Source organism: Pseudopipra pipra, chromosome 5 (assembly GCF_036250125.1).
Source record: "Pseudopipra pipra isolate bDixPip1 chromosome 5, bDixPip1.hap1, whole genome shotgun sequence".
NCBI lineage: Eukaryota > Metazoa > Chordata > Aves > Passeriformes > Pipridae > Pseudopipra > Pseudopipra pipra.
In genome coordinates this window covers 23,499,674-23,514,752 of record NC_087553.1, presented here as the reverse complement: position 1 = coordinate 23,514,752, position 15,079 = coordinate 23,499,674, and the positions used below count along the sequence as shown (strand labels likewise).

The 15,079-nt window shown below is 38.7% G+C and overlaps 1 protein-coding gene across 13 annotated transcripts in view; it reads right to left on the bottom strand.

The window, feature by feature from the left end:
• Window positions 1-15,079, bottom strand: part of NCF4 (neutrophil cytosolic factor 4) — an 80,563-nt gene that overhangs the window by 6,971 nt on the left and 58,513 nt on the right. For 6 of the 13 annotated variants that reach the window (XM_064654981.1, XM_064654985.1, XM_064654984.1 and 3 more), the window contains 3 exons: window positions 1,729-1,813; window positions 402-555; window positions 32-102 (listed from right to left, as the gene is read on the bottom strand). In XM_064654981.1, the coding sequence (XP_064511051.1) occupies window positions 32-102; window positions 402-555; window positions 1,729-1,813 (310 nt within the window). Of the gene's footprint in view, window positions 1-31; window positions 103-401; window positions 556-1,728; window positions 1,814-4,015; window positions 4,243-15,079 lie in introns of those variants that run through there. The other 7 variants (XM_064654992.1, XM_064654996.1, XM_064654993.1 and 4 more) reach the window with 4 other exon arrangements.

The following is a 15,079-nucleotide window of genomic DNA, read 5'->3' as shown; positions in this document are numbered from 1 at the left end:
GCGCATTCTCCACCTTAAAATTAAGTTTTACCTTCATGTAGACATTTAGGATAGGAATCCTGTTCTCAGCAATTTCCCTTTTGGCACCAACAAAAACTTTTCCTGGAAAATATAAAACCTGTGACAGTTATTGAAGAAAAAACAAAGGAGGTTGTCAGAGAAACGAAGCAATCAGGAGAAAATAGGATCTCCAAGAAAATACATATTTTCTAAAGCATTTTATGTTTCTAAATGAACTTTACCACAAGTGAAGGTACTGCCAATGGAGCTTGACTTCTCTGGCATCTACAGCTGGGAACTAGTTCCTTGTCACAACTAGTTCCCTCAATGAACTCCTCTTTGGGACAACCTGGGGCTGATAAAGCTGCTAATCATGGAAAGACTTGGTACTGACAGCTTACCTGGCAATACAGGGAGTGTGCAGGTGAATGGGCCATTATCACTCTCTGGCCCATATCTCTCCTCTAGTTTGGTGTGCAGGGCATAGAACTCACGATAGCGTCGGAAAATCAGGTATCTGCCACGACCTTTAAGCTTTACTTCAATGACAAACATCTGAAACAGAGAAGAGAGATTCAGGCTGATATTCATACTCATAAATACTTACCAAATGAAAGTAAGGCAATAGGATCATAAGATCAGTGCTCCATTAGAGGGAATATTCTCTTAGGGGCAGAGTGGAAAGCAAGCTTTCAGTTAAGTATCTGCAGACTCAAGAACTAGAAAATAACAAGTTAGCACCAGCGTGGCATATTTGTGGGTCCGGATTTCCCAAGATGCATATCCCTGTGGCTGCTTTACTTTATGTTATATAATCTTAAAAGGAAACATGAAATGACTAGATTCTACTTTATGCTTACACACCTTCCCTCAGTAACAAACAAAACACATTAGGGAGGTAAATACAAATATTTTACAGTGAGATGCTTTGGACATCTAAGTCTATAGACAGGCATCTAAATGAATTGATTTTCAGAGTTGAAAGCATTCATACTTCTTTTTGACTTTAAGGTACACAATTTCAGAAATTATGGTCTGACTGCCTCCAACCAGTATTTTATTTCTTATCTCCTGACAAAATTGCTTTGCTCTAAAGAAACCTATGATTTCCATACACTGACCTTTGAGTCACATTGCAGCCAGATCCTTCAGAAAACATAAAGACAGAGCAATCAAACATCACTACATTCCAGACTAAAACCTGCATACTGCAGTGGGAAGGGTTTATGAGCAAAGTCTCCAGCAGAAGTCAGACTGAGCTGGTCGTATTCAAAATCTTCAGAACCTTAGTGCTTTTCCCTACTATTCCCTTCTTGTGTGCTCTTTCATATTTTATTAATATGCTATCTTCTGTGGAGATGGGAGCATCCTAACTTGCCAGTACTAAGGAATAACGACTCTGCCCTTCTACCCTTCTTGAACTCCTTTACCATTCTCTTCAGCAAAGGTACAGCACTCCAACAGGAAAAAAATTGGAGATTAGATAAGAATTTAGAAAACAAGTGATGTTAGAGGATACCTCTGCCACATTTCACTCAGAAAATAAATTTTTAGACTAAATCTATGATAGACTATCTTCCATTCTAGAAAAAACAAGCACTGAGAAGTTTTCCACATGGAACTATTCATAGCAAAAAGCAATGACACCAGATTAACTGCATTTTGCTTCCCATGACCAAACCAGTCACAGATGAAGGCATATAGAGATGAATGAATCTCCCTTCTTACGAAGTAGTTTGTAAAGCCTTTCTTCTCCTCAATATCTGCAATGTTAGCTGAAACAGGTACATCATCTGGAAGCTGGTCAAAATCACTGTGAAGCAAGAACAAAAGATTTAGGTTACTCATACTGGTATTAGCCTTCGAGGTCTCTGTGCCATACAGAACAAAGGCAATATCACATTATCTACTGTCAAAATCAAGAATCACACACTTGTGGTGTCTTTCTCTTCCTCTGGAGGCCTGATCTCAAGATTTCAAGTTTCTGTAAGTTCAGCAAAGTCAGTGACCACTGTGAGGATTCAACATGTCTGAAAACCACCCTTATCATTCCTAGGCTTTCTAGAGGAGCAGAACTACAGGAAAAAATGCTTGAGCTGCTAAGCTTTTCCTGCGAAATGTGATCAACTGTGAATGCATTCTTAATCCTTCCTACAGCATTTAGAAGACTTATAGTAATAACTCTGCAGCAGTATAACTTATTCTAAGGAGATCATTATATATCATGATTTATGCTGTTATTATTACTGCATTACTGTAGGGAATAGGAAACAGTTCTGAGAAAAGAGCTTGTTGTGCTAGGTGCTGTAGAAACTGGCAGCACAAAGCTAATTCCTAAAAACCTTACACTCCGTGTGCAAGATTCATACAATGTACCTTGTACATATAAGATAAGAAACAAAGGATAAGCACAAACAGAAAAAGAGCAAAGAAAGACAAACATAGTATTATTCTATATCATAGAATAATAACTAGTGGTGCCTGCACCAGCTGTCAAATTGTTGTTACATTTTCTTGTAGACATCACAATAAAGCAAACTCTTAAAGAGGCTTTAAAAAAGAATGAGTAGGCTAGCAAATATTTACAGGGAGATCTCTCAGTCAGAGTAGATAAGATTCATCACAGAATCACAGAATACTCTGAGTTGGAAGGGACCCACAAGGGTCATGGAATCCAGTTCTTAAGCCCGTGCGGGGATCGAACCTGTGACCTTGGCGTTAACCTTCACAGCAGACAACCTGAAGTAAGAGCAAAGACACTTGTTTGAAAATGTAAAAAATGTGTGAAGGAACATATGATAGTAGGCAGGGTTAGAAAAAGCTTTGCAGATCTTAGAAAGTATTGGATTTGAAGCAAAAAAGAAGGAAGGATCATTGCAGGAACACCTAAAGAGCAGCCATAGGAGGGAAACAACTGAGCTGTAGACAGCTTAGGCCTTGAATTTGAGCAGTTACAGCTATGAGATTGTAAAGGAATGTAAACATTGAAGATGAAAAAACAGAAAAGGAAGAAGAACTGCAGTAAATAACAGGTGTTGTTTTGAGAGTTGCCAGCACATGAAGGAATGCTGACTACCTATTAGAAAAGGAGCTTAGGCACATAAACAAGAACACCTAACCAATGAGATATGGTATATTTGCGTGTGGACAGAAGGAAAAGACTATAAAACTAAGCCTTCTGTAAATAAAGTGCTCACTGCCTGTCAACTGACTGAGTGTGCGTTTTTTCGGCCGCTGCAGCCATATTACTGCAAAGTCATATTACTTGTCTATAATGTCCACACAACATAACAGCAAGAATTGGCAGGTGCTTTCTTGTCTGTGACCTTCTCCCTGGTACAACAGCTTTGACAAGCAGAAGACAAATTCACCTTTGCTTTGGTCTTATAATTCAGTGTTGTTAGAGGGGTATTTATATTAACACCTAAGTAAAAAGCATCAGGAATGAGGAAAAAAGGGTAACAAATGAGGTAGAGAAACTTTTAAAAGGATCATCTAAAAAATTCCAAGCCGACATAATGTTAAATATTCTGATAATACAAAAAAAAAAAGCTCCCAGTTCTCTCGGTTTATCCTGCCAGGAGAATATCCCAAGCAGGTGTTTCCATTTGAAAGGATGAAGTAATGATGTAAGGTCTTCAATAGTTTGCTGTTCGAGGAGAATGCCATGAATCAGCACCACCCACAACACAGTAAATACTATCCCTTACTGTGAAGAGGGATGTGGTTATGGAGATAAAATTAGTCATATCACAAACCCCAGTAAAAGGGAAACTGGTTGTAGCTATAAAGAGGACAATTACCCATTATGGCCTAGGTGCTGACTCTTCCTCACAAAAAGAAGAAAGTCCACTCCAACCTAAGAAATGGACTGCTCCACACTGAGCAGCCTAATAGTGTGGAAGCTAGAATAACAAGAAGAATCACCAAAGATGCTTGCATCCAAATTAAACAAACAGATCACAGCAGTTACATGAGGCTTGTGGGGGAGCAGGAGGAGGGAGAGACACGCTACCTCTTTTCTCGCAGCTGTCGGGGAAGAGACATGGGTTCAGCTTCTTGAATCCAGGTGGCTAAGCTCTACTCCTCTGCTTCTTGGGCAGTCCCTGGTTGAATAGGATGAAAAAAGTCAAATTCTTCCTGTGTGAAACAAGACTCCTTTGCAAGGCCTCAGAGATCTTTTTTTAATGGTTCAGTGTCAGACGATTTCTCCTGTACCTCCCCACCCCCACAAGATTGAGGAAGTACCAGAGAAAAAACAGTCATAAAGAAAGACTGTTCTGTGATGTCTGTCATGTATCAAAACTGCCACAGTTGAGAAACCAAAAGTCCAACAAAAAGCAGAAACTATGAGCCACATATTGTTGTCCACCTCACCACCAGAACATTTGCCTCTGTTGAAAGCCAGCATGAGTGGGCTCAACAAGTTCTGTTTTTTCAGCTAAAATGTCCCCATATGCATCCCTACACTAATGTTCATACGCTAGGATGAATAATTCTGATCCCTTCTTGAGGCTCTGTGATTCCTGAGAATCCTCCTTTTCATGGACCAAGAGCCAGGAGGTGGAGCTAAAGAATAAATTTTCAAATGGGAACAGAAAGTGTCATCAGAAAATTCAACCTTGTCAAACATATGGGTACCAGGGTATCAGACACAGGAGACAAGCTTTGAAGGATGGATCAATGTAAGGGAGATGTAAGTCCTTGAAAGATAGAGACCTTTTCAGCTTCATGCACTCAAAACAATCCACATTTGCCACATACAAAGATAAGGTAATGACTCACTCTGCCTTGTACTCAAATGGTAGTGATAGAGCATTTGTATAAAATCAGCTGACAATTTTTCAAGAAGAAAATAAAAGCAAGAAAGTGATGAGGAAGTCATCATTTGCTAACACTGTAGATAAGTTGCAACACAGCTTATCCGCCTTAGTCAAAATCTGTCATGGGTATCTGCCTCTCCATTTCAGACTCTTCCATTTTCATGTTCAATACGTATTTGCTTCCTTCTCCTCCTTCCGCTGTCAAGCACAAAAATTCCCATCTGAATGGACAAAAAATCAACTGGCATCCTTCAAAATAAAATTCTATTTACAACTGTAATTATCAGCCTTGAGAGTAACTGCATTTCACTGCATTTTAATGAAGTGAATTCTTCACCCATCTCTTTTTTGTGGGTAACTGAAGGCACCATTATAGAATTGGAGAGGGGAGATAGTGCCTCTTGATCAGAAGTGACCAGGAGAACCTACAAAATTCTGAACTGCATTTTCTGAGTGCTACTCTGAGCTTCCAACACAGACTTAGCAGAGTTGTTTTAAGTGATGATGTTGGACCTAAATATTTCCACAGAACTTCACACTGATGTATACTCTGCTTTCTTGATTAGGCCTGCTAAATGTGCAATCCTCATGTAACCCTAAATCAGGCTCATTATACTCTTCCCTTTAGTGAGAGAGACAATAATCAAGTTTTATAACTGCAGTCCTCTTGCTCTCTCCTGACATTCAGAAGGAAATAGGAAGAGATCACCTTGACCAGAATTCTTAATCACAATATCAATGTATAGGAGCTCATGAAAATTCAGGGGAGCCCTCCTGACACATACAAAAAGATGTGGAAAGCACAAGACCTGTGTAAACTTTAATAGAAGCAAAAGAGAAAGGTGCTTCTAAGGTACCTTTCTATTTGATGAATATCAGTTTTGATAAGAAAATTGTAAAAAGGTTATTCTAATGTTTTCAAATCTCTTGGAAGAGAATATAGATACAATGCACATACATTTTTTTTAGTAGACAGAGGATATGACATGATGCAAAAATACTTGCTCATTGTTTACCTGGAGATGTGGCTTTTCAAGAACAAGTAGACAGACAACCTCACAGACAAATTGTCTATGCAACTGCTTTGCTGTAAGCGAAAAACAAATTGAGAGCAGCTCAATTCCACTACTCTCTACTTGAGGTTACAGCCAGTAATAATGCTAACCTGACAGAACAATGCTAAACCTGCTAAGAAAGTTTATGATTCTGCAATGTATTCTTGTTCTAAACTCAACCAGAGCCAAGACTTTCTTTTCTGACAAAAGGCAAATTCCTACCTCAGAAGGTGGCATAGCTGATTGATTAGAGGAATCACCAAGGCTGTGAGACTAAGATTGGAAACACTGCTTTGCCAAATCAGTGCCTCAACTACCAGCAGTTTTCTCTCTATTCCTTCTATTGTGCTACTGTAGCAGAAGTAACAGTTTCTGTTATTTAGGCTGAGAAAATAATCTGGGTCTAGTCAAATCCACATGCTCTCTCTGCTAAAATAATTACTTTATGAATGAAATAAATGTCCATTACAAAACTGATATCTTAATGACAGTACCCACATCAAGAAATATGCCTCTACTAGAAAAGTAACCCGTGTCATCAGCTGACATGGTCAACTCCCAGTTTTGAGAAAACCCACCGATACACCGTGTCTGGCACAGTCATTATGGCCCTATGCACCGGCCCTTATACATATGCAAGAGAAAGCAGACATCCATCCAAGTGCAAGAAATAGGAATAAATTAATTAATTAAAGGAGACTACTAAGAAAATCCTCAGATGACTGAATCATGACCAGATGCTGACACCACTACACACCTATTCACAGTTCGCAACCTACTATATTATTTTAGACATGTATGCCTGTGAGCTGTGAAATCATGGTCTTCTGTCTAATGCACAAGTTGTTAGAAAATACATGTACAAGGATATCCAGCACCTTGGAAATCTGAGAGTATCAGCTATAACCGAACAACCAGAGGAAGCATGGAATTTTAGTGAAAAATAAGAATGTAGTCCCAAATCACTAAAGATACGTGAACCACTAGTAAAAGGTAAATCAAAAAAATTCGTAGTAGAAATACTCAGCTGAGTCAAGTTCTGATGGCACTACATACCATCTCTACCAGGACAGCACTACTATACCATTTTGTCTGTGCATGTCTGTACACTCTAGAATAATGGCTTCTCTCTGGTGCACCTAACATTAGAAAAGCGCTGTGTAGTTATGCTCACCAGCCATAGAATAAATCTGTTAAGTGATAGGATAAAGCAAACAAGAATAACATTTTTAAAATATGTCTGATCTCACCACAGATTAATCTGCAAAGGAAAAAATGTTTTAACAATCACTGCAAGCAAGCTGAACAACAAGTAGAAACACATCAGCTTGCAAGATACTTACATTCAACATTTTGTTTTCAAAGGTTACATGGAATATTTGTTTCTGTACCATACACATCATTAACAGTTGAGCGTTTTGACCCCTGGGTTGCTTGAGACTGAGCAGCAACTGTGATAACACTGATTTTGGGTTCTTTAATAATACTTGTACATATATTTCTTTTATGGTTACCATCAGCTTGACAGTATGCTTTAATAGACTTTTACAATATTTATTTTCAAATATAGAGATGTTTAAACTCACTATTACAGCACATGAATAATTAATTACAGATCCGCAAAATATTTGGACAAAAGTTACATAAGATAAGCTACTCATGTCTGCCCTGCAATCTTCAGAGCTTTTTTGCAGGTAGTGCTCCAAAATACTTAGGAGGCCTAATGGGAACAAGACCCCCTTTCTTTGCTTTATGCTTTCAGGACAGCTGAAAATAAACCCATTAAAAAAAAAAAATTGAAGTTGTCCTACCTTTCTGAACTTCTTGGGAAAAAAACAAAGAGGACATAAGTTGAGCTGATTGGTTTTGTATTATTCATTAGATAACAACTCAGCTCATCATGTCTGAGTGCATGGATACTCTCCCGGTCACACATTGTGTTGGGAGGAAAAAAGGCACAGTAGTATAGATATATAGAGATTTGGAAGTTTGCTTTGACTTAAATCTGGACACAGTTTCCATTACTGTTTTTTTAGGGTGAAAAGTAACCAGTAGTCATTTACAAAAAAGGACTCTGTTCATGCCCTGCTGATATAAACACAACTAAATAATCCATCTTGAACCAAAGAAATTTAAAGGTCAGCATCTAACACTGTTCCTGGCAGCGAATTTAATGGTGCCATTTCTAGAATAAATTACTACTCGGCATGAAAGGGCTTTACAGAACCAAATATTAAAGAAAGAGCAGCCTTTTTTTAAATGACATTTTTCTCGAAACTTCAAACTAAATCACGTACCTGAATCTTGGCTTTTGCACCTCTATTGCTTTAGCAAAGCAAGGAATAAGTATTGCAGGGAAAAAAACCACTCTGAAAAGTGAGGTTTTCCTTTAGACCTTATCAGCTACATTGGAAATATGCATTCAACAGTGCCATTCTGGCGTTTGATAGTTCATGATGCAACAGCCAGATCTTGTCACCTTTTCTTACGTAGAGCAATATCACAAGCAGTATTATGATCTTCCTCACTGTGGAAAACAATTCTTCTTTTAAAATAAACCCACTTCCTTTAGAAATGCTTTAACAATATATGGGATTTCTCTCTGACATAGTAGAATAACTTGGATTGGAAGAGTTAGAAGTAACTTCTCCTTAATGAGCAATTGGGCTTTCTATTCTTGCATAGCTCGTGTGGATATTGATGCCCAGGACTAGGCTAAGTGAGAAAAATGGAAGCTCAGGAACAGCAACAGAATGATCCTTCCTCCAGATAGCATATCACTTCCAAGATAAGAGGCAAATAAGGAAGATACAGGGCAGAGCTTGTCACTACTATTGTGCATGACAGATGTGGGCTGGAAGTATCCCTGTGTTCCAGTCGGCTACATCAATGTCAAAATCTGGTAACTGGCCATTGCAGACAAAGAAGTAGGAAAGAATTTCTAAGAGAGCTATGTCTACAACCATTCCTCCAGAAGTTTAAAACCTAGTTTTAGCGCATAGCAGCAGTGCATCTTTGTGGCAGGAGAGTCTTTGTGCTTTAAGTCTCCTAGTCATCTTGAGAATCAAAAATCTGTCAGAGTTATTGCTGCTCAAGACAAAGAAAATCCTGCTTCATCTATTTCACAAGTTCAAAAGACCTGTTAAAATTACTCAAAAAAAAAAAAAAATCACTGAACTTTCCCAAGTTGCAAAATAGGGCTGGGATTTGCTAAAATTTGTGCAGTGCTGCATTCAAACAATCCTACACTGTTACTAGCAGTTTAATTTTTCCAACCATTTGACAAAATCCTGTGACCAAATTCCTTTTACTTAATTTAGAAACTTTAGATGAGTGCCCTTAGTTAAGTGAAGTTTTTTGAACAGTGAACAGAGAGAGGTACCACTGGCCAGTAAATCAGACCTCAAGTGGGCCAACTCCACCTGTGAAGGTTTTATCTGTCCCCTAGGAATATACATAAATTATAAAATAGCTATATTCCCAGTTTTGTCACCTCAGGTTTCTAAAGGTAAGGAATTAAATCTGTCCCTTACTGTGGACCTAGTTATTACTGGTACAAAGGTACCTTCCCATTCGGGACTCAGCTATATTTGGATATGCACTTTTACACTGGTATAATTGTCTTTACCCTAGGGGAGTTGTACTACTTAAGCTACACTGATATAGTCAAAGAACCACAATTTTCTGGTGCAGAAATATCCAGTCTGCTCATTATAGAGAGTTTATTTTCTAATGGTTCATAAATTGGGACAATATTCCTTAATAAAATCAGGGGGCAAGGGGGCTAGAGATTAGGATAGGCAGGCAACTGGCAAATATAGAGGCAATAAATATCAAGGTCCTGTAATTTTCAAAATTCTGCCAGTATTCCTCACAGTATATACTTACAGCCTGTCTCATCTGCTGCCTCACCTACTGGTTGTTTATGCCTTTATTTCTTGAAAGATAAACTTGTAGAATGAGTCCATCAATTACTATACTAATAAGAAATTCAATCCCAAATCAGTGGCCAGTCTGTCCATTTCAAGCGTGGAAGGCTGGAGTTTGTGTCTCCCATACCTCAAAAGGCAGAAGGCTGCCTTGTTATGTGAAGCCAGATCTAAATAAGAGACCTTTCAACTGCCACAGCCAGTTCAGCCACTGGCTTGCTATGTGTGATTCCTTCTGCCTTAGCTCTGCCATCTGCAAAACAGGGCTGACTAATACTTTTCTCATGAGGGTGAAAGTGAAAAGGAAAAATGCTCAATAGAGGTATAATTCTTTGGGAAAGTCAGGTGAAAAGTGAGAAACTAGAGCCATTATCCTCAGCAACCCACTTGCACTCAAAATCACCTGCAGTGCAAACAAAAAACAACATAAAAATGTAGTTCTTTCAAAACGTGCCAGTAATGCTCCAATGCCAGGCCTTAGAACAGATGCCCAAACCCTTAAAAAAGACTGTAGTGGCTAAACTATCACACATGTTAAACAGCAGTAGCTAATGGGCCTGTCCTACCATGGAAAAGAACAAGGAAAGGAAACTAAGAACAGCTTTCTGCCTAGAGTGCTACCTAATCTGGGAATATCATTCTGCTGGAATATCAGATTGCTTCAATAATCTGAGCCAAACAAAGGTAGTGGGGGACTGTGAAGTTGTGATTTCAAGAAATGAGTATGTGGTGATGGTATCAGCTTAGGAAATTCCCTGTCCTCACATACTCTTGTTTTTTCCTGCCCCACAGCATGGCACGTCTGAGGCTCTGCTGCAAAATACATCAGCTAGCTAATCCAGCTGTAAAAACATTTTTTTCTAAGATGCAGATCAATTTCCCAGCCCAGTTCATAGCACAGACATCAACAGGGAGAACGAATGAGGAGGAATACATTAAACCAGCACTGCCTGATAACTTTGTCTTACAAAGGCACTTGGAAAAACACAGTGAATGTATGTGTGCACATGTACATCTCCAAACAATTCATTTATGTCTCCTGACAATCCATCTCCACATACAGATACTAATGTAACCTCTTTCACACATATGCTTCAGGGCAACATAACATTGATGTGGCAAGAATTTTACTACTTTTATGATGTAAGAAAGAAGCCAAAATACACACTCTAACCATGACTTCTTCTGTAATAGCTTTTCTGAATGAGATAGCTGCTACTGAGATAGTATCTATAGAATCCAGTCCTTGAATAGCTGCTCCTCTCTGCTTCAGTGCCTTTGTCCTGTTTGCCTGCACTTTATTTATTTTTCCAGTTTTCACTACAAACAACTTGTATAAGCTGTTGCATGACGTAAATGTAGTGCCATAACAGTGGGTTTCTCATCAGGAATCAGACCACAGGAAGGTGGAAAGGAAGGCAGAAAATTATGTCAGCAGCACTTCATGATTGAAAAGCACCTTCCTTGTGAAAAGGCAAAGAATAAAAAATCTTCAGAATAAAGGAAAAGCAGGAAGTGAAGGGGGGAGGAAGGGAATAAAAACCAAACATCCCTGTTACTAAAACATGCAATAAAATCTATTTACTACCCAAACAATTTTTACTCCAAACCAGCCAGTTATGACACTCTCAGATATGTCTGCTGCAAAACAGTAAAAGGTAGAGGGGGATTGATGTCCTGTTCCAGTTCTTTCTGTTCCACGTCTCGCCTCTTGAGTTCTGCTGAATGTGACATTTTTCCCTGGCACCTAATACACAGAACTCTGCTGCTAATTTTATGCACAGAATTCTCAAGCTGAGTAATTTGAGGCCAGAGACTCCTCCAAGAGCCTGCCAGACAGAGTGCACACCCTTCAACACTGCTTCTGCTATAGAGAAATGGGGGATGGGAGAAGGAAATGAGCCAAACAAGAAACAAAAAACAAGCTTCCAAACTTGTCCAAGATGTTTAGCTGATTTTTGGCTCTTAGATCTACCAGGGATCTATCTCCAGCTCTCTCTGTCCTGTTTGTCAACAGATTGTCAACAGATTGTCCAGTGGATTTCCCAGCAATTACAAACACTCATTCAATTTAAGATGCACGCATTTCCCCTTTTTTTCCCACATTAGATTATGTCTTGCCGCTCTAAAACTAAATCAGGCTTTTGGACACAATGCTCTTTTAATATTACCCTGATGAGATAGAGTAAGAAGTGATTTCTGCAATATTATAATCAAGGATTTAAAAGATAATCTGGTTTCTCTTTTCCCCACCCTACTTAACATCTCTGCATCTCACAGAGATAGCCTGCACTGTAATATATTCCACTAAATGAGGATGAACAAGTAACCTTAAAAATATGGGCTGATGTACTTAAAAGGGGATTGAACCTGATGTATCCCCATTAACTGATCAGAAAAGGCTTTATGCCAGATGCCCCTCTTTGCTTCCAGCTAACCGAAGAAATCTTTGCTGATTCCTTTTATTGGAATCATCTACTTTCCACAGTAGAGCAAATATTGAATTAGACCCATTTTCAATAATACTTACTTCTACTTTGGTGCCAATAATGCTAGAAGGAGAAAATACCACAGCACTGTCTTCTCCCCACTCCAACTTTCTTTCTCTTGATGGTATCCACAACACATAGTCAGTGGACTTCAGGTTGAAAAGAAAAACAAAAAAGAACTTTGATAACAGAATTATATCAATAACTTCTCCTACTGCAAACACTTCATGCTGGAACAAAATAAACTGCACTGCCTAAAGACTTCTTTAGATGGTACAGCATCCTCCTCACTAATGCTTCTCTGATAATTATGTTGACCAGCAGTATTAAGTAGAAACCTGGTCTGAGACTAAATGAAATCTTTCTCGAGAATTTGAGAAGAGCTGGGACTTCTTTTACTGTTGTTCAGCTGCAAGAGAACATCACAAGCTTTAGCATCCAGAGAACTTTCTTAGCAGTTTGTCCCATCATGAAATATGTGCCTCTGTAGAGAGAAGAAGGGAAGAAGGACTGGGAAGAGGAATGTAGTCCTTTATTTCGTATCTGGGCCGTCAGATAAACAAAACATGAGGCATGAAAGTCAGATAACTTCATATACTGATCTGCTACAGCCATCAACATGTTCCACTGCAGAAAAAGAAGAGAATGAGAGGAAAAATAGGGACAATGCACAGCTGACAAAAAGAGGAACATAGAAGAAAAAATAGGGATGTGTAGAAACATCAAATGTAAGGAAGGATTGGGAAGAATACATCTTTCCTCTAAAAAAGTGCAGTATATTTCTAAACTTGACCCACATGTGGCTGGCTATCTAATTTATGAGACATGAAGCTGACCAGCCAGCAGGCTGGCCATAAATTACATCTCTTAGATACACCAGGATAATTTACATTAGGAGATAGGAAGGGGAAACTGATGAATAAAAATTTTGATCTTATCCTTCAGGGAGCTGCCTGGAATATACTGTGTTGGTACCTAGAAGTCTGTAGGTGTCCTGAGGTGGTAATGCCTTGCCAAGACCTTTCCATTATAAAAGCTAATAGATCACAGCCTTTTTTCCACTGTCTGACAGCATGTCTGCCTAGCACAACTATACTTTCAGATCCACAATACATGTGATTTTGCAGACCAGGCTTAAGTAAAGGCTATCTTTGTTTAGTGCAAAAAAGAAAAGACCGATAGGGAGATATAACTGTTAATCCAACTAAACAAAGTGGGATTAAAGAGAAAACACAGCTAGATCCTTCTCCTAGGTGGACAACGAAAGGCCAGGAGACAGAATCTCAAGATGCAACAAGCAAAAAAATCTCACTGGACATGAGAAAAAATAATTCAACATGACACTGGAACAAGGGCCTAGAATGGCTATGGGATCTCCATCTGGGGAAATGTGCAAACTTTGACCAGACAAACTTGACCTATCCTTTATATTAGGTCAGCTTTGAGCAATTCATTGCACAGATCACATCCAGTGGCCCCTTCTAACCTTGTTTGTTCTATATTCAGATGCTATCTTCAGCTAACCAAAGTCTCCATCAGTTACTGGTCAACTTATCCAAAACAATCTGCTTGACCTAAATTAAAATCTCACATGCATTTGGCAACTGTGAACACTTCAGATAGTCTATAGTACTGTGCTATAAAATTAAATTTCTTGTATAAAAAGAAAAAAAAAGGAATGGGAGGAAGGAATGGGAGGAAAGACAAGTTCTAAAACCAACACTTCTAAAGTCATTACTTTAATAACTTCATAGCCAAATGTATCGATAGATATTCTCAGATTGGATTGCCAGGAAGAAGCAATCAACTGATCTACATGCCTTGCTTATACTACCTACCTCATGCATCTGAAAATACTTTTCTCTTTGAACTCCAACTTTTCCTTCTTCACCATTTTCGCCTTATGGTGCTCATCCCTCTCCAAGCCCATCTTCTTCCTCAACCTGCTTCCCTCTTCACATCACCTTTTATTGTCCTTTTTGATCCCAATCTCACCCTTTATTCTTCTAGTCTTGAATCTCTGAGTTGGAAAATAATTTCTTAAGGAAAAGAGAAGCTAATTATTTGGCTTTGAGCCTGCTTCTGCTTTGTCAGCTCCCTTGTCATTAAGTCTATCAAGTGTGTGGGGAAGCTTTGGAATGACAAAGAAAGCCATAAACTGACCTGGTAATCCCAGGGAAAACCTGGTCTGCACTAATGATACTTGTAAAATAATCAGGGGAGCTAGATGCCTAAAGTTCCTCAGACCAGCCTTCCTCAAATGTCGTCTGACACATCAAGTATTCAGTGCTCAGAATGGGGAGAGGAGGGAAATATGTCTGCCATGAAAATGAATAGAGCAAGCACTAGACCTGCACTTATTTTATTAACAATTAATTAATTGCTAATTAATTAATTGCTGATTAATTAATTGTAATTAATAAACTTCTTCAGGTTTTCTTTTGCCTTAGTAGCTTGGCTCCCATTACCTTCAGTCTCTTTATTCCTGCTAATGCTGTGGCCTTTAGACATCAAGAGTCATAGTGTAAGAAATAAAAGGGTAATAGACACTTAGCATGCCTGGCTATATGCCTGACACAGTGAAACAAAGGATGAAGAAAAATTTACACAACTTGAAATTGGACTCTTTAGGCTGTTAACCAATGAACAATCAGAAAGTCTGCAGAGTTTTATGGATATACCTGGTTCAGAGAACAAGAACCACAGAAGATAACACTTTCACCATATAACTACATAACTCCAATTGGTATTTCAGAGATACAACTTGAAAAGTCAGGGACATT